Source organism: Octopus bimaculoides, chromosome 28, assembly GCF_046866305.1.
Source record: "Octopus bimaculoides isolate indiv1 chromosome 28, ASM4686630v1, whole genome shotgun sequence".
NCBI lineage: Eukaryota > Metazoa > Mollusca > Cephalopoda > Octopoda > Octopodidae > Octopus > Octopus bimaculoides.
Window position 1 is genome coordinate 20,799,064 of NC_142955.1, and position 21,523 is coordinate 20,820,586.

At 37.4% G+C, this 21,523-nt stretch overlaps 1 protein-coding gene across 2 annotated transcripts in view; it reads left to right on the forward strand.

Annotated features, from left to right (window-relative positions):
- LOC106873331 (uncharacterized) overlaps positions 1 to 21,523 on the forward strand; it is a 46,268-nt gene that overhangs the window by 11,294 nt on the left and 13,451 nt on the right. For both annotated transcript variants that reach the window (XM_089343958.1, XM_089343957.1), the window contains exons 13-20: positions 3,799 to 3,891; positions 5,503 to 5,536; positions 6,176 to 6,411; positions 6,643 to 6,696; positions 8,178 to 8,294; positions 9,975 to 10,094; positions 20,161 to 20,334; positions 21,107 to 21,287. In XM_089343958.1, coding sequence (XP_089200084.1) covers positions 3,799 to 3,891; positions 5,503 to 5,536; positions 6,176 to 6,411; positions 6,643 to 6,696; positions 8,178 to 8,294; positions 9,975 to 10,094; positions 20,161 to 20,334; positions 21,107 to 21,287 — 1,009 coding nt within the window. The remainder of the gene's footprint in view (positions 1 to 3,798; positions 3,892 to 5,502; positions 5,537 to 6,175; positions 6,412 to 6,642; positions 6,697 to 8,177; positions 8,295 to 9,974; positions 10,095 to 20,160; positions 20,335 to 21,106; positions 21,288 to 21,523) is intronic.

Consider the following 21,523-nt stretch of genomic DNA (forward strand, 5'->3'; position numbering starts at 1 on the left):
AGCTGTTGTGTTGAGGTTTCCCTCAATAATTTAGACATACATGCATATATATATATATATATATATATATATATATATATTATTTGAGGAAGATTTTGCTGTTATTTCTATTAGATCTAGCAAGGTGAAACAGTAAGGTATGATTTGAAGGAGATTTGGCTGCTATTTCTACCATGTCTAGCAACCATGCAGAGATTTCTCTCATTGGCTCATACATACATATATACATAGATAAAACAGTCACATGTGATTTGAGGGGGATTTGGCTGCTACCTCTACCAGATCTATTCTATGTATGTATGTATGTATATATATATATATATATATATATATATATATGTCTGTGTGTCTTTGTATTTGTGTTTGTGCCCCAACTCCCGTTTGACAACTGGTGTTGGTACGTTTACGTCCCTGTACTTTGGCAGTTTAACAAAAAAGATTGACAGAATAATTACAAGGCTTTAAAAAAAACATAAGTACCGCTGTTGATACATTCAACTAAAAATTCTCCAAGGTGGTGCCCCAGCATGGCCGCAATCTAATATTTGAAGTAAGTGTGTGTGTGGATATATATATATATGTATGTATGTATGTATGTATGTATGTATGTATATGAAATGTAGGCTAGTTTCTCCAGTATTTGCTGTGTAGGTCACAACTAGTAATACAACGGGTCATATTAAAAAAATAATGCGCCCTTTTAAATCCTAGCCAGGCTCATGGGCCCGGTTTCCCGGTTTCAATGGTGTATGTGTTCCCCAGCTGGACAGGACGCCAGTCCATCGCAGCGTTACTCATTTTTGCCAGCTGAGTGGAACTGGAGCAACGTGAAATGAAGTGTTTTGCTCAAGAACACAAAGCGTCGCCCAGTCCAGGAATCGAAACCAAAATCTTACGATCCTCCACTCACTGGTCATATTAGTTAACCATTATAATGGAAACAGAACTTGACTATAATCATCTCTAAACATACTAGTAGCAGTTGTACATCTATTTATACACCCAGAAAACAAAGGCATGCACTCATATACACATAAGTGGTAAATTAATGTCAAACTGACACCTCTTGTACCGTGACTATGAATTCTCGTTTGCATCCATTTTCATAGTTCCTTTAGGTACCAACAAATTTGGACAAAAACCAAGAAATATTAGGGTTTTTTTTATTTTAAGAAAGAGTAAAAGAAACTGACACACATTCTCCAAGTGCAGTTTATGAGTGGCACAGTGAAGGTCTGTAAGACATTGCAAAGGTTTTTCCCCTCTGAGATTCTGAAGTAAATAGAGGCACAAACTTGGGTGGATGCATTGACAGTTCAGCCAATACGTTGCCTCAAACACATATTTATAAAGAGCGAAACTCCCTTGATCGAAAGGGTCTTGGTTTGATAGCAACTGGAAGGACTCAAACTCAAAGGAAAAATCACACACATACACACATATGTACATACATTCAGACATACATGCATACACACAAAAATACACACATATATACACACGTACATGCATACATATCCACATGTATATATGTTCACATGCATATAAGCACACACACACGCACACATATATATATATATACACACACATGTACACATACACACATGTACACATACACACATGTTAACACGTATATATGTTCGCATGCATATAAGCACTCATACACACACACACACATATACACACGTACACATACACACATATGTTCACATACATGTTAACACATATATGTACGCATGCATATAAACACACGCATACAATTTTCATGTATCTGTAATTTACCTCCCATCCGCTTACCCTTCTCGGCCAATGTGTTCATGTTGCCAATAGCAACACACCATGAAGGAAAGAGAAAAAGAGTATGTGTGTGTGTGTGTGTGTGTGTGTGTGTGTGTGTGTACTGCTGAAGGTAAACATCAATTAATGTCTATTGATTAATGACTGATGATGATGGTGGTGGTGATGGAGGGGGGGGGGGGTGCAGATTGTGGCAGCAATGGTGGTGGTTGCGGTGGTGGTGGCGGCAGTGAAGGTGGTTGTGCTCGTAGCAGTGGCGGTGATGGTGGTGGTGCTGGTTGTGGTGTATATATATATATATATATATATATATATATATATATATATATATATATATATATATATATATATATATATAGGCTCTTATTCTATTATTCTTTTATTTGTTTCAGTTATTTGCCATGCTGGAGCACCACATTTTGTCGAGAAAATTGACTCCAGGACTTATTCTTTGGAAGCCTAGTACTTATTCTATTGGTCTCTTTTGCTGAACCACTAAGTTATGGGGATGTACACCAATATCGGTTGTCAAGTGATGGAGGGGGGGACAAACACAAACACACACACATACATATCTATATCTATACACAAGGTCAGCCCGAGGCTATAGTAGAAGACACTTGCCCAAGGTGCCACGCAGTGGGATTGAACCCAGAACCGTGTGGTTGGTAAGCATGCTACTTACCACGTAGCCACTCCTGTGCCTATATATTTATAAATACATACATACTTATATATATAGGCATATATATATATGAATATGTGTGTGTGTGTGTGCGTGTGTATATATAAATGTGTATATATATATATATATATATATATATCAACATACACACATATATACACACCCAAATGTGTGAATGTTTGTGGATGTTCTTTTCGCCCCCTATTGTGTTGCTGCAGCTGTCTTTTCCACTCCATTGAACCATGAAGCTTTGTTCCGCTGTGTCCATCAGATCCAATGTCCACATGATGCCCAGGTAGACATGCCCTAACTCACAAGATAAGGCAAGCAAGGCTCACCGGTCATCCGCTCACATCTGTCATCACCCCCACCCCACAGGTAGGACCAGATAGGCTGACCATGCGCATGTGTGACCCTTTCTCACTTTAAACAAACTTACCCCACATGTAATCAGTCATGCGTAAGGAAGACAGAATGGTCAGAGTCACATGTGTATACGTGTGTGTGTGTATGTGTTTGTTGTATATGTGTGCCTGTGAATGTTAGTATGCATATGTGTGTGTGTGTGTGTGTGTAGGTGTTGTAGCAGTTAGGTCATTCTGTACACACATCATATGTTTGTGCACCGGACCCTAACAGCATGAGTTCAATCTCTGGACAGAGAGACGTATTGTATCATTAAGCAAGGGCCCCCCCCCCCCGCCACATTGGCGTTTGTTCTGCTCTATTCACACCTGATCCCCCCCCCCCGCCAACATCTCTGCCTCATAATCACTCATCGTTATCTCAAGGAATAAAAGGACAACCATGACATCGATATGGCCGCAGTCTAATGATTGAAACAAATAGAAAGATATAAAAAAAGACACATACATATATATTGGTTTCAGGTTTTGGCACAAGGCATGCAATTTTGGCATCTCCATGCTCAGTTGTATGAGAAGTAGGAAAAACAGCATTTTCTGATGTAGGCCCTTGGCGATGGTGCTAAACTATAGGTCCATCTCGTAGGCCCTTGGCGATGGTGCTAAACTATAGGTCCATCTCGTAGGCCCTTGGCGATGGTGCTAAAGTATAGGTCCATCTCGTAGGCCCTTGGCGATGGTGCTAAACTATAGGTCCATCTCGTAGGCCCTTGGCGATGGTGCTAAACTATAGGTCCATCTCGTAGGCCCTTGGCGATGGTGCTAAACTATAGGTCCATCTCGTAGGCCCTTGGCGATGGTGCTAAACTATAGGTCCATCTATGTGCACAGCGATTATGTGATGCAACGAGCTTCGTTCTGTGTGATAACTTTTGCTCTAATGTTCCATTGCAGGAGTCTAAAATGGGCCACAAAGACAGCTCCCAGAAGGGGACAGGTACGAAGAAAACAAAATTAACAACAACAAAACAGAAATCAAAAGGAGAGGTAAGTGATTGTTGCTGTTGTTGTTGTTGTTGTTGTGTGTGAGTGTATTTTCTTAGTCGCATTTTCCCAAAACGTTGCTGATTTTAGACAATAATACCACAGCTGCTGTTGTCGTTCCTGCTTCCAAACCACGTGGTTGCAGGTTCAGTCCCAACGAATAACACTGTGGGCAAATGTCCTCTACTATAGCTATGGGCCAACCAAAGCCTTGTGAGTGGATTCAGTAGATGGAAACTAAAAGAAGCCTGTCGTATGTATATATATATATATATATATATATATATATATATATATATATATATATATATTTATGTATGTATGTATGCATGCATGTATGTATGCCTCACCACTGTCTAACAACCGGTGTTGGTTTGTTCATGTCCCTGTAACTTAGAGGATCAGCGAAAGCAACTGATAGAATAAGCACCAGGTTGAACGGGGTTCAATTCATTCAATTGAAAATTCGTGGTGGTGCCCCAGCATGGCCACAGTCTAATGACTGAAACAAGTACACACACACACAAACACTTTATGTTCTTACTAGTCGCAGTCATTTGACTGGGGCACTGCTTTGAAGAAATTTTCAGTTGAACTAATTGACCCATTACTTCTAGGTGTTGAGGATGTAAACATACCAACACCAGTTGTCAAGTGGTGGTGGTGGCTTCTTACTACACTACCATAACTGTGCCTCTCTCTCTCTCTATATATATATATATATATATATCCAACTGACTTTTTTACCACTGCAGATATAAAAGCAGAGGCAATGATGATCGATTACATCAATATAAAGGAAGACGATGTAATAAGGGCTATAGATGAAATGAACCCAAACTCAGCTACTGGCCGTGATGGATTCCCAGCTATCCTTCTAAAAGTATGTAAGCAAGTCCTAGCAAGACCACTGCAGTCTCTCTTTCAGAGCTTCCTTGCAGCTGGCAAACTCCCAAGAAAACTGAAGGAGGGTAAAATATGCCCTGTTCATAAAGGAGGTAGCAGAGCAGAGGCCAAGAACTACAGACCTATCTCTCTGATGTCGCACATCAGCAAGGTCATGGAACGAATAGTCAGAAAAAAAACTAATCGCCTTCCTTGAAGAAAATGACTTGCTGCCTGACACCCAACATGGTTTCCGACTCAGCTCTTACAACACTATGACTGGGTGTTGAAACAGCTGCTCAACCACTCAAATGTGGAAGTGATATATCCCGACTTTGCAAAGGCCTTTGATAAAGTCGATCATGGAATGATATGTCACAAACTGCATGATCTTAGCACACTTGGAAAATTAGGAGACTGGCTTCATGACTTTCTGAAGGATAGAAGTCAGGTGGTAGTAGCCAATGGGGCCACCTCCAATGACACACAAATAGTGTGTGTGTGTGTGTGTGTGTGTGTGTGTGTGTGTGTATACGATGGGCTTCTTTCAGTTTCTGTGTACCAAAATCCACTGACAGGGCTTTGGTTGGCCCGAATGTATAATAGAAGATATTTGCCCAAGGGACCACACAATGGGACTGAACCCAAAGCCCTGTGGTTGGGAAGCAAGCTTCTTACCCAACAGCCATACCTCTGCCTCTCTATATTTTTACTTTCATCTATTTTCAGTTAAAATCTTCAGGGAAAACTTCAAAAACAAAAGGTAAATGATGTTGTTATTATTGTTCTTATTATTAATAGCTGGACACGCAAAAATATTCAGAGATAATTTAAATATCGTTAAATGAATAGTTATTATTTAATCAGAATTGTTTAATTTGTGCTATTTTGGTTAATGAAAAACTCTTATTGTTTATGTTACATTTATTAATGTGGAGGTGCAATAGCCCAGTGGTTAGGGCAGTGGACTTGCGGTCGTAAAACAACCAAACTTGAATGTCGAGCCTGACAGAGGCAAAGTGGCTGAGAACCCTTCGAGTGTTGGCCGTGCTGTCGAAACCTCGTTCAACCAATGAAATATTTATTGCAATCACATCGCACCCTCCGTCTTCTGTATTAGCGTCGTCATCATCCTTATTATTGAAGTGGCAAGTTGGCTGAATTGTTAGGACATTGGATGAAATGCTTCACAGGATTTTATCGGTCGTTCTGTTCTAAGTTCAAATTTTGAAGACGACCACTTTGTCTTTCATCCTTTCGGGGTTGATGAATTAAGTACCAGTTGAATACTGGGGTCGATGTAATCGACTATCCTCCTCCCCCAAATCTGAGGCTTAATGCCAATAATAGAAGGGATTATTATTATTATTATTATTATATTATTATTATTATTATCCAACAGATAAGGACCACACTAATACTCCTTCGGCACAGCAGACCAGCAGAGGGAGTGGTGCCAGCAAAGAGAAGAGCGAGGGCAAAGCAAGCAAGAGCCAATCAAAACAGAGCAAGGTCGTCAAGGCAACAGCAGCAGCTTCATCGTCATCAGCAGCTGTGTCTGTTGTCACGGAGATGGTCTTCGACCAATCAGTGTTGGAGAGCCTGGACACATTTGACCTTTCGGATAACGAGGCCTGGGTGAGTTTGGACAGAAGGAACGGTCGGTGGTGGGGTGTGGGTGTGTTTGTGGATAGATGAGTGCATGTGTGTGTGTATGTGTGCATGTGTGTGTGTCTGTGTAGTTGTGTGTGTAGGTAGTATTACATAAAGCGTCATCATCATCATCATCACAATACACACTCCCTCACACCACCACCACCACTAATGTCTCTCTCTCTCTCTCTCTCTCTCTCTCTCTCACCAACCCAGGGACGTCTCCCTGTCGACCAGATGCCACAGAGATTCTCACAGTACCGTTGGCTGGTAAGTACAACTGGAAATTTCTTCTCCTCTAACACCCTCTGCCCCTCCCTCACTAGCAGAATGCAATGTCTTCTCTTCTTGTTTCTTTATTGCCCTCAAGGGGCTACACACAGAGGGGACAAACAAGGACAGACAAAGGGACTAAGTCGACTACATCGACCCCAGTGCGTAACTGGTACTTAATTTATCGATCCCGAAAGGATGAAAGGCAAAGTCGACCTCAGCGGAATTTGAACTGAGAACGTAACGGCAGACGGAATACCACTAAGCATTTCGCCCAGCGTGCTAACGATTCCGCCAGCTCGCCACAATGTCTTCTCTTCTGTCACACACACACACACACACACACACACAGCATTCCTATATTCTTTTACTTGTTTCAGTCAGTTGACTATGGCCATGCCGGAGCACTGCCTTTTAATAAAAAAAATCGACCCTAGAACTTATTCTTTGTAAGCCACTTAGTCTATCGGTCTCTTTTGTCGAACCACTAGGTTACGGGGGACATAAATTCACCAACATCTGTTGTCAAGTGATGATGGCAGGGATAAACACAAACACAAACACATATATATATATATACTTTTTTTTTATCTGGATGAATTTATTCTCATCCTATAAAAGGAATTATTTCCAAAGATGTCTAATGATTTTTTCGTCATACTTTATTTAGTGAGTTTTTTAAGTAAATGTTTCAGAAGATAAAAATATATTCAATAGTGAGGAAGCCAAACATTTAAATTTTGGATATGCAACCAACCAAGTCACTCAATGTTTTTTGTCCTGATTTAAATAATTGTGAGTGGAACAATGAATATACAAATACCTAAAAAAAATTCTGTGTGTATTTTAAATGTCTTTTTGTTTATTTTTCATTTAACTTAAATCTCACCCACTGAAGAGGACAAATTCGACCTATATGTTGTTCGATTTATGAAAATCTTGGGGTTTTTTTTTTTTTGTTCTAAACTGTTGTTTGGGAATATGAAAATAATGAAATAAAAACTTAATCCATTTTAACATCCAATCCGATTCATTTATTTTATTTGACGTAATTAATTAAACTTTGGTTTAATAAAATAAGTCAAATATTAATTGGCTGCACCAGTCTCCAATCTGATCTGGCAGAGTTTCTACAGCTGGATACCCTTCCTAACACCAAGATTTTGGTCAGCTCAAGGCTATAGTAGAAGACACTTGCCCAATTAATGTAGACTTACCTTGTATTCAATATTTCGGGGTTAAAACCCCATTTTCAAGAAACTGACGATTGTTGCCAATGTGCATGTGTGTGAGCATGTCTGCATTAATTCACATATTTGTTTTCTTGTGATTAACTTTGCATTGTTCTGGCCTTGCCCACGATCCTTTATACAATATACTCTACACAATGCTTCATAGCAATTATTCCATTATTTATATATACACACCTCCAGCCACACACACATATATACATCAGCAATTCTTATTTTTGCTTGAAGACAATGAAAAAGCTGAAAGAACTGGATGAGCATTTGAAGTTGACAACCCTACGGACACAGCGTAAAGTGGAATCCTTGAAATCACAATTCCAGGAGCACAGGTTCAAGTGGGATGAGGTGAGTTGGTCTGGGGCCATTTTGGAGCACTGGGATAAATTCAATTATATCGATCTGGTACATGATAGAGGAAGACTTTGTCAATCTCAAAATGAAGAAACTGCTATATTGTGTGTGTATAATAACTACAATAATCTTAAGATATATTGATTATTTAAATTCCACTATTATTTCTATTTTGACAATTTTCTCTTTCCTCTGTTTATACTTTGCCTAATAAGAATAATAATTGATTCCTTTGTATACATATCTATATATATATATATATATATATATATATATATAATTCTGAGACAGTTAAAACTTTTGTCTAGAATCAATTACTAGCCTGATAGACCCTGCTATGTCAAGATGGACTTATATATTCTTCCTCTGCTCTCTCCCACTTGGTTTTAATATGTTGCCACATTTGTAATATGTCTTTTTTCTACATTTTTTCGTGCAGCTGAAGATTGCTCTTCATATTGCATTTAAGATAATGCTCACATTACTTAAATAAATTGAAGTAGCATGAAACGTGCGTACTGCAATCACTTTTGAAATCCGTGTTGCTTATTATTTGATTTTAATCACCCATCCTTTTGGGATGTGAAATTCGGGTGCCTTCGCATAAGTACCATATTCAAGCCTTGAATCTATATATATATATATATATATATATATAGGTAAATTGAAAATTAGAGGTAATACTTGACAATTGTAAGCACCTGTGTATTCCAGCTAGTGGTTGTGGTGAAAGAATAAATTGTAAATCCAAAACAAACACTACACACTGAATCGTCGCAAGGTATGGAAGGTTTTCGAAGGACCGGAGAGATTATGTCCGGGTGGAGAATTATACCAGATATAGTACTATACAGAATACCGAAACGATCTTCACCTCTTACATCACACATTTCCTCTTACTTCAACGTCGAGATGGTATAATTTCCTGGGAGAGAGATAATTTTGCGGCTGAGGATAGCTTTACATTGTAGATTATGCACATATTATATTATGTTATATTATATTATATTATATTATACACATGTAGAGCTTGAAACACGTGTACCACGGAATCCTTTGTAGTTTTGTTGTTATCTTTTTGTTTTGGATTTACAATTTATATATATATATATATATATATATATATATATAAATGTATGGATATGTATTTATGTATATTCATGTATAAGTTAGGTATATATGTATGTATTTATAACTTGACTTTATGAACTTTCTAAACTCTCTGATGAGGCCCAGAGACATACCCAGGTATCTTAATTTTATCTACCAATTACTTCAGTTCACTGAAGGGATGGAAGTAGAGTGGGGTACTATGACCGCTTGGCTGAAACAGCTGTAAGATACTATTCTACTTTCTATGCTCTACGTTATATATTTTAATATTTAATGGTGTTTTTATATATGTAAAGCATAATATGTTATACATGTATGTATATTATTATAATTGCTTTTTTTAAAAAATAGACATAATATAACGTATAAAAGTTGATGAATACCACCTCTTGATCCCCTCCATTTTCTTATTGCCGTATATATATATATATATATATATATATATATATATATTCAGGGATATATGAGAGCCCCTAAAAAATAACCCCAACAATAATGTGTGTGAGAGAGAGAGAGAGTCTCAATATATGGACCTTCTCAAGTGCATATTTTATTTTACAGGAACGAGAACTGTTACATGAACAGGTGAAACAACTGCGCCACCTGCAGGTGACAGCTGAAAAAGAGGCTGACAATGTGATGTCACAGTTGGAAGACTTCATTAGTGAACAGGAGAAGATGGTAAGCGGAGAGGAGTGGTTAAAAGAGGGAGGGGCCGAAGAGGGAGGTGAACAAGAGGGAGTGATGGTGTCAGAAGGACACAGTGGGGATGGTGGCGGTGGTGGTGGCAGTGGTGGAGCGGATGTAGAAAAGGCGATGGTGCAGAGTTTGGGTGAGGGTGGCAGTGGCAGTGGTCAGTTGGGAGTGACCGACCAGGAGAAGCAACGTTAATGAGAGAGGATGTGTATGTTTTATTGTAAGCATGGATGTGTGAGTGTGCATGTGTGTGTGTGTATGCTTGGTAGAACAGCACACTATCCAATAGTACATATCTATATATATTTATACATATATATGTATGCCTAGTTAACTATAAATATATATATATATATATATAAATATATATATATATATATATATATATATATATATATATATATATATATATATATATACATACCTACATATATATGTGTGTGTGTGTGTGAGTGTATATATATATATATATATATATATATATATATATATATATATAAATGGACTCTCCCATTGTTAAATGATATATGAAGGTTCGACAATTTCTTATTGAACAACCACACAGATGATTTGTTTATAGCAAACAAATGTTTGTGTACAAACAAGCTCACTCCCTCCATCAGATTGATATTACCTGTACAGGTGCAATGGATGCCACATGCTAAATGTCGAAATGATACATACATACATTTATATATAGATATATATTTGTGTGTGTGTCTGCATGTGCATACAAATGCATATAAATGCTTGTTTACATATACACACATATAGATATGTATATATGTTTATAAAGAATATACACACACACACACACACATATATACATATATATAATGTATATATATATATCATGTATATAGTGTATATATTTATATATATATGTATAGAGATTAAAAGAATGGGAGCTCTCAGTGACAGTGTGACACACACACACACACGCACCCTTTGTGACCCTTTAGTATTTGGGTCCCTAATTACGCCATAGTAAAACCCTTTACATTCTACCTTTTTAACTTCTCTCCTTTTTATTTATTTTTTAAATTCACTTTTGTTTTCTTTCTTTATTCCCTTTTTTATCTTTTCCTTTTATTTTATTTCCTTTTTATTTTATATTTTATGTGAATCAAAAGACAAACTTTTTATAAATGATTTCATGACAGATTATTTCATTTCATTTTAGTTTTCCATTGTGCGGTGTTCATCCTCATGTTTTAAGTCTCTATTTTTTGTTTTCCTTAAGACATTCCAAATACAGTTGTCCTAGTATTTGTAAAGTGAGCAATCTTACCAAATACAAAATGGTATCAACAAGTTCCCGGATTAGTCCTGTAGCACGCTAACAGGTGGCAGCACATGGTTGCATGCACAATGGTAGTTGGCAGTGACCATCATGAGATAATGTACTGAGTGACATTGCTCTGTTTACTTTGCAAATCATGAAATTTATTTTTGTGATCATGTGTGTCTGCTGTAGTCTGTGATTTTGTCGTGGAGAGGAACAAAGAACCAATGTGAAACTTTGTGCTAAACTTGGGAAGTCTGCTACAGAGACATTGAGCATTCTTTGGCAAGCTTATGGTGACAAGGCAATGGGTTGTACACAATATTTCAAGTGGCATGGGTGCTTCAAAAGTGGAAGAACATCCCTGGAAAACAACGAGCAATCTAGAAGACCTACCATGGGTGCCACCCCAAGAAATGTGGAGAAAATTCATCAGCTTGCGCATGAGAATCATTGGTGGACAATCAATGCCATTGCTGATATCATTGGTCTATGATATGGGTCCATGCAGACAATCCTAATGTTTGGATAATTCATGATGGCCATCCGTCCTCTCACTAAACTCCTTTTATTTATGAGTTTCTTATGTTATCGCTTCTGCACCAACCCTGTTCACTAGATTTAACACTTACACACTTCCATCTCTTCCCCAAGAAGAAAATGTAGCTCAAAGGTCACTGTTTTAACATCGAGATCCTGAGACAATCACAGAAGGTTCTTGACTTGCTTACGGAAAAGAACTTTGAGATTAGATTCCAAAAGTAGTAGAAATAGTGGGACCTGTGTGTGTTGATGCACAACTATTTTGAATGAGATGATGTTAAAACTTAGGTGAATGAGGTATTTTTTTTATTAAACATAACTAAACCAGGAACTTTTTGACACTGCCTTGTACATATTGAGTGCACTATTATAAAATCAGAAAACCTTGCAAAGTTTAGCAGAATTTGATGGTCCTGATGAGTATTATGTCCATTACGTTACAGCACAACTGTATTTATACACAAGCATCAATATGTAGATAAGTATATGTGTTCGTTGGATGTTTCAAAGTCATTGATGTAACTGTTTACAAGAAAAACAGCCACCTCTAAAAGGAATGTAAACATCCTAGTTTCACTGTATGTTCAATACAGTTGAAAACATTTTCCACAATATAAAAGGGTAAATACACAATATACAAATTAATAAAATGAAAATGGAGAATTCAAACTGACATATTATAATTTATTAACCTAATAATTAATATAATATATAAAATATCAAATGCATACAATTGTTTCGATTTAAACTCAAAAATCCAAAACAAATTTATATTTTATGTCATGGAAACACTCTGGCTAAAAATTTCAGTGAAGAGCAGAACGAAAAAGGTGAAATATTAGACACATACTTAGATTAATATTCTTGAATATACACACACATATTAGATATACATACTTATAACCATTATATTTATACTATTTGTTTAAATTTTTCAAAAGAATCTATATGGACACTCATACCCACATTAATAATAAATATGACAATTTCAGTCTGTTTTAAGAATCGTAAACTAATATTTCACCTTTTTCGTTCTGCTCTACACTGATGAAATTTTTAGCCAGAGTGTTTCCATAACATAAAATATAAATTTGTTTGGGTTTTTGGGGTTCAAATCGAAACAGTTGTATGCATTTGATATTTTTTATATTATGTTATTTATTACGTTAATAAATTATATGTCAGTTTGAATTCTCCATTTACATTTCATCAATTTGTATGTGTGTGTGTGTGTGTATGTGTGTGTGTACATGCATGACTGGGTGATAAGAAGTTTGTTTCTGAACCACATGGTTCCAGGTTCAGTCCTACTATGTGGCACCTTGGGCAAGTGTCTTCTACTTTAGCCTCGGGTCAACCAATGCCTTGTGAGTGGATTTGGTAAATGGAAACTGAAAGAAGCCTGTTGCATATATATAGTTTTCGGTATATGTATATGTGTGTGTGAGTATATATATATATATAGTAATAATATTAGGGAATAAAAATTTATTCCAACCTTACAGGCAAAAATCAAAATAATATTACACCGTGTTTCCTAATATATATGTATATAACTAATTTAGAGACGAACCACCACTCTACAACTCAGAACCCATCCAAATCCATGTTGTGAGGCATATACCATCTTAATATTTATCTAAGATTTTAATCTAAAATTTAAATTAAATAATATATCACATAAATATATCACATAAAGAAACATTCATCATAAAAATATTAATTAAAAAAAATTTTTTAATCAAATTTATAAATTGGATAGTATAAATTAATACGATGATATAAAGTATGGAATTATAAATGTATAAAAGTTAGTGCTGGTACATAGACTACATGCGTTTCATGGTTGAAATAGGACTATATAAAATCATAAGCAAATTCTATCCGAGTTCATTAGAACGGGGAAATGATTTTTCTCCCAAATCAGTCACTGGTCAGTTCAAATCCCTAAGAAAATACCTAAAATCATTCAAGGAATAAACATAAACATGAAAAATAAAAATATATATAAAGAGACAAAATCTGTAAACTAATCCCTACATTAACGGTATTAATATAATTATTAAGAGTTACAATCTAAAAATATTAAAAGAGTATTATAGTAAACAAGGTTAAAACATTATGGAAGAAGTAGATAATAGTAAAAAAATGTGTTAGTGTACAAAGTTACTAAAAGATGGATGTCAATATTGTTTATAAAATTAAAATCAGAAAACAGGTAAGTCATGTTTTCTGATTTTAATTTTATAAACAATATTGACATCCATCTGTTAGTAACACTAACACATTTTTTTACTATTATCTACTTATTCCATAAGTACCAGCACTAACTTTTATACATTTATGCATCCATACTTTAGATCATCGTATTAATTTTTACTGTCCAATTTATAAATTTGATTTTAAAATTTTTTTTAATTAATATTTTTATGATGAATGTTTCTTTATGTGATTTATTTATGTGATATATTATTTAATTTAATTTTAGATTACAATCCTAGATAAATATTAAGATGGTATATGCCTCACAACATGGATTTGGACGGGTTCTGAGTTGTAGAGTGGTGGTTCGTCTCTAAATTAGTTATATACATATATATTATATATTAGGAAACACGGTGTAATATTATACCGATTTTTGCCTGTAAGGTTGGAATGAAGTTTTATTCCCTAATATTATTACGATATATATAGAGAGGTGAGATGAGGAAAGGATGTTTTGTGTTGTGTTTGTTGAATCCTGAAATAAGAATGAAAGAAAGAAGGTGACGAAGAGGTTACATTGTATTATTTGTCTTTGAAGTTCTTTTAAAATTGTTAAAACATAAAATAAAGATGGATGAAACAAGAATGGCATTTCAATTATTATTATTTTCATTATCATTTGAAATTCTGCCGACAGAGGTCGACTTTAATTTTCATCTTTTCAGTGTTGATAAAACAAGCTCTGATGAGTAGTGTGAGGAAGGGGGTGGTCTTTCCAATCGATTTAATCACCCATCCCACTTCCCACGTACACTTCCCTGAAAAGGCTGGCTTTGCACCAAAATTCGAAACCATTATTTTCCTTATCCTCATTATTAGTGTTACCACCACCACTGCTACGACTAGTATTAGTAGCAGGAGTAGTTAGGCTGTGAACTGGCAGACTGGAGAAAAACACTTAATGGCATTTCGTTTGTCTTTACGCTCTGTGTTCAAATTCCACCATGGTCGACTTTGCCTTTCATCCTTTCAGGGTCAATAAATTAAGGACCAGTGAAACGCTGGGGCCAATGTAATCAACTAGTTCCCTCTCGCAAAATTCCAAGGCTCTGTGTCTTCAGTAGAAAGGAGGAGGAGGAGGAGGAGGATGATGATGATGATGATGATGATGATGATGATGATGATGATGATGATGATGATGATGATGATGATGATGATTATTATTATGATTATGATTATTATTATTATTATTATTATTATTATTATTATTATTATTAAGAAGAAGAAGAAGAAGAAGGCGGTGAGCTGGTGGAATCATTAGGATGCTGGATGAAATGCTTAGTGGTAGTTCACCCGTTACTACGTTCTGAGTTCAAATTCTGCCGAAGTCAACTTTGACTTTTATCCTTTAGCGATCGATAAAATAAGTACCAGTCGGACACTGGGGTCGATGTAATCAACTAGTCCCCATGTCCCCAAGCTGCCTTTGTGGCAAAAGTTTGAAATAATAATTATTATTACTATCATTATTATTATTAGTAGTAGTAGTAGTAATTGAAGAAATAGTAGTAGTAGTAGTAGTAGTAGTAGTAGTAGTAGTAGTAGTGGTAGTAGTAGTAGTGGTAGTAGTAGTAGTAAAGCAACAAGCTGGCAGAATCATTGGTGGGCAAAAGGCTTCACATCATTTCATCATTTTTTGTTTGGAGTTCAAATCCTGCTGAGGTTGACTTTGCCTGTCATCCTTTTGGGGGAAACAAAATAAGTACCAGTTAAGAACTGGGGTCGATGTAATCGACTAGCCCCCTCCCCCCTCCCCCCACTCCCATTAAATTGCTAACTTTGCATCAAGAAATGAAGCCATTATTATTATTATTGAAGGTGGAGTGCTAGTAGAATTATTAGCATGTCAGGCAAAATGCTTAGTGGTATTTTGCGAGTCACTAAGTTCTGAGTTCAAATTCTACCAAGGTTGACTTTACCTTTCATCCTTTTGGGGTCAATAAATTAAGTACCAGTGAAATACTGGGGTTGATGTAATCGACTCATCCCCCTCCCCCCAAATTTCTGGCCTTGTGCCTTTATCAAAAAGAGTTATTAGTAATAGTAGTCTACGAAATCTACTGACAAGGCTATGGAGGCAAACATTTGCGTAAGGTGCCACACTGTGGGACTGATCCTGAAACCATGTGGTTGGGAAGGAAGCTTGTTACCGCCCAGCTATGTCGGTTGGATTAAGCTTTCCATCAGATGGACAGATTTGTTTTCCTTTAAAAGTTTTCCGTATGGGTTTGGTTGATGGTGGGAACTGGATCAATGGAAGAGGGCATGGGTGGAAAGGGAAGGAATCTGCTAAATAGTTTGATGCTATGAAGGGGCGGTGGGGGAGCAGCATTGATGTTGACATCCAACATGTTGGTGTAATCTAATCACCATCCAGACGACAACAACAGCAACAACAACACTTGCCTTTCCTCCTTTGCTGGTCAGCATATCAACAACATAAGCACTACTTTTCACAACCTCCAGCCTTGCCACGTTGACCACCACCATGGACATTGCCACTAGCACATTTGCTTTGGCTTCTAGAAACACCACAACCATCAGCAACAGCAACAACAACTCTTTTATAGGACCTGGTTTCCTTAGAAGAAAACCAAAGAAACATGATCAGTGGAGAAAAGCTCTTCAACAGAGGAGAGAGAAAAAGACTCAGCTTGCTCTTCCTTCAGAAAGGATGTAAAGAACTGCCAAAAGAAAATCAATTTTACAATGGAATGATTCTGAATGCATCACACATCCAAGGAACGGTTATGGATATTGTCTTTATAACCCAAGGCAGTCTGGTTCAGTAGAAGTGAGCTTGTTCACAGAAGCCTTGGCACAGAAACATCCATTGGTTTAGCGCACACAGGTGGACCTACTTTCCCTTTCATAGTTTGGCCAACATGTGGTAAAAATTGCTGCCTCAAGTAAAAAAAAGAATGAAAAAAGAAAATAAAACAGCTTAGAGAAACTGGTACCAAACCATTAAACCAATCAGATGTCAACGGTTATCTTGAACTTACAATAAAATATCTTGCAGACGTTGAGGGAGATGAATCAATTAGTTTCCTCAAAGACCAAGGTTGGTAACCCCACCCCATGGGCTGTACTTAGAGTTTTGTATATAAATGTGCAGAGTCAGGAGTCAGCTTGGAAATAAAGCTCTTTGTTCAATTACCTCAGGTCACTAGACTTAGATGTGGTCGCCATCAGCAAGACCAAGATCTTTGGAGTGCATTCACTCATGTCCATTTCCAGTGACTCTGAGATACTCTCATCTTGTGGTTTGGCAGGATTGGATAATGAGGTGGCTGTATTATTTCAGTAACCTTTGAATTTCAAGGTATGGGTAATCTTCTTGGGCCAGAGGGTAAATTAATGGTCTTGGATGTGAACAGTAGTGAAAATGGTGCCTTTAGACTAGTAACTGGAAAGTCAAATTTCTTCAAAGACCTAGAGGCATTTCTGGGGAGGAGCTGATTACTGTTACTAGTCAAGGATTAGAACTGTATTTTAGATGCACAGAAAGACTGTGTGTGACTAGCACCTAGGAAGATGGAGTACAAAAGCCTTGGAAACCTGCTCAGAAGTTTCCAGTTACAAGTGACAAATGGATTTTGTCTGATGTGTGGGTTTAGCCATGGAGCAACCACAGTAGGTCATCCTGATCATATCTAAGGTAGAATATTTATTAGGTCAGTGGTAAGGAACAGCTTAAGACATCCTTGATTCAAACTGGTTGGCTACACAAACCATAAATTTATGACTGGCTCAGTCAATTTATAAAGGACCCAGTTATTGGAGGCTGGATGCTACCTTACTGGCACAAAAACTATAAGGCTTAGTTAAGTGAATTAGTTAAGGACCAGTTGATGGGTGCCCTGGAAAAGGGAATTAGAATAGAATCAGTAGATTTTAGTGAAGAGCTAGCAGCAGAAAAAACTAGATTAGGGGGCCAACTAGGATTAGTGGGAGAACAATTTAGCAATCTAAAAGGCATCAATATTTCTTTCATTCAACAGGGAGAAATTAAAAATCTTGGATGCGAGAAGCAGCTGTCATTTCTGACACTGACATCATCATCATCAGCAGCAGCAACCTGCCGGGGTTTCTGTGTCACTAATTTCACCATAGGCACAAGCGTGGCTGTGTGGTAAGTAGCTTGCTTACCAGCCATATGGTTCCAGGTTCAGTCACACTGTGGCACCTTGGGCAAGTGTCTTCTACTATAGCCTCAAGCCAACCAGAGCCTTGTAAGTGGATTTGGTAGATGGAAATTGAAAGAAGCCCGTTGTATATGTATATATATTTGTGTGTCTGTGTTTGCCTCCCCCACCACCATTGCTTGACAACCAGCATTGATGTGTTTACATTCCTGTAATTTAGCGGTTCAGCAAAAGAGAATGATAGAATAAGTACTAGGCTCACAAATAATAAGTCCTGGGAAGCAGTTTGCTCGACTAAAAGGTTGTGCTCCAGCATGGCCACAGTCAAATAATTGAAACAAGTAATAAAGATATAAGAAAAAAAGAATGACAATCTGTAAACCAGAGAAACCAATGTAAAAGAAGATGGCAGACCCCTACCATTCCGTGTCAACAGGTTTCATCTTTTTCTCTCTTTCCATTTACCCCCTCCCATCATCCTTCATATAATAAGGGGCAGCCATGTATCTCCCCTGTACCAAGGCAATTATGTGTCGCCAACAATTTAACCACACAAAACTTGGCACAAGCATTGCAAGATGCAGCAGCGTTGCGAGATGCAGCAGCGTTGCAGCTGTTGCTAGGAGAAGGTATTTACTTTGAGATGTTCTGTGTTTCTTTCAATTAATTTTAAATATAACAAAGAATTAAGTAAAATAACTTTGTTGTCATTAAGCTAGTGTTAGGAACATAAATTGTGACTAAGGTTTGGTGGAAGATTTTAATTCAAAACTTACGAAAACAAGACATTTGTTCTACAGAGCCGGAGGTGGGTTTAGCTGGGTCAGTATCAAGGTTAACAGAAGGAATGGTCACAACTGGAATGTCCCAGATCAGATCTGTTTAATCAGATTTGATCTGGAGTTAAAGAACAACTCAAAGCCTAGTTTTTTTTTTTTGTTGGGTGGGGGTATGTCCAGTTTCCTTTTCTTTGCCTCTCAAAGGTATTCATTCTTAAGGAACACAAACTTGGGTTGGCTGTTGAAGGATCTCATGGTTCTTTCATTTCACGTAACTCTTCTGATTTCAATCACACATTTCCTCCCATGATTTTCGCCCAAAGCACCACCAGGCTGCAGGTTTCTGGAAATTGGGGTAGTAAACTGACAGAGACTTTAGAAAGTTGGATAAAATGCCTTGCACTGGGAGTTCAAACCCTGCCTTGATCAACTTTGCTTTCCCAGAGTGGATCCTTGCATTGCAAGTTCAACTCCTATCTTGATCAACTTTAATTTTCATCCTATCATCTTTTTTTTTTTAGATTTGCTTCAGTCATTTGACTGTGGCCATGCTGGGGCAGCACTGCCTTGAAGAATTTTTAGTCAAATGAATCGACACTTGTACTTATGTTTCATTAAGCCTGTCACTTCTATCAGTCTCGCTGCCTTCCTGCACTTAATAATAATAATAATGATAATAATAATAATATTTAACTCCTCCAGAAAGTAAAGAAACAATAAAGAAGAGTGTGACTGTTATCGAATGAACAATATTTCAACATCTCGTGTGTCTTCTACAAGTTCAAAATAAACATCTCGGTCTACTTCAGTTTGGTTAATATTACCCAAATGAAGTAGAGTGAGATGTTTATTTTGAACTTGTAGAAGACATACGAGATGTCGAAATATTGTTCATTCGATAACAGTCACACTCTTCTTTATTGTTTCTTTAATAATAATAATAATAATAATGATAAATATTTCTCCTGTTTGGCTATTTTTATTTTCCAAGGGATAAACGTATTATTTGTTTGAAATCTTTAATTTTCCAGGAAAGTGAGGACGTGACAAACGAGAAGAACAACATTCTCCAAGAATCCAAAACTTTCATGAAAGATTTCCAAAGAATATCAGAAGGAAACCTAATGTCCGGCACTGTGCCAGATATCAGAGGTGATGCTGTGGAGAGCATGCCTCACATACAGGAAGGATACTCTGCAGATGAGGTTGGGAAAGTTAAATTCTTATTGTCACTGTTGTTGTTGGTGGTGTTAACGTGTTCATGTTACAGTTGACCCATAAATGTGTGTGTGCGTATGCTTGCTTCCCAACCACATGGTTCTGGGTTCAGTCTCACTGCATGGCACCTTGGGCAAGTTTCTTCTGCGATAGCTTTAGGCTAACCAAAACCATGTGAGTGGATTTGGTAGAGGGAAACTGAAAGAAGCCCATTGTATATATTTATGTGTGTGTGTGTGTTTGCCTCACCTCATCACTTGACAACTGATGTTGGTGTGTTTATGGTGACTGAGCGGTTCAGCAAAAGAGTCCAATAGAATAAGTACTAGGCTTACAAAGAATAAATCCTGGGGCCAATTTGTTCGACTAAAAGCGGTGCCCCAGCGTGGCCACAGACACGCAGGCAAGCAGACAGGTAGACAGGCAAGCAGACAGGTAGACAGGCAAGCAGACAGAGACAGACAGATGGGCAGACAGGCAGAAAAACAGACAGGCAGACAGATAGATAAGTAGACATAGAGGCACCTGATAGAAACATTAACCCCTCCCCCCCACCACCATAGATGTGTTGTGGTGACCTTCATTCATAATGTGGAAAGCATGTCTTGGTCAAAGGGAAATATTAAGAAGGGGTGGGGGATGGTGATGATGATGATAAGGACCGTGTTGGTGTCGTTGGCAGCGGTGGGGATGATTCCCCCCTCCCTCATCTCACCTTTGCCTCATCTTCTCTTTCTCTTTGTCTCTTTCTATTAACAGGACGACACCAACGCCAACATGAACAGCAGCAACATGGATCAGTCCCTGACAACTCCACAGTCAATGCCATGTAATGAGGCTGAAGGGATGGAAGATGATGTTACCATAGCAACAGAGGAAACGATTCTGTCCCTTTCTCTCCTGCCACCATCTTTATGCTCATTGGACGTGGCTGAGTCAGGTGACTTCCTTCTCTTTGGATCTTTATAGTTTTAGCATGATCCCCCCCCCCCACACACACACACAATCCCACCTCTACCACTACCACCACCACCCTTTGACAACTGGTGTTTGTTTGTTTACTTCCACATAACTTTACAGTTTGGTAAAAAGAGATTGATAGGATAAGTTCTGGACTTAATGAATAAATATTGGGATTGATTTGTTTTGGACCAAAAACTCCTTGATGAATTTTCT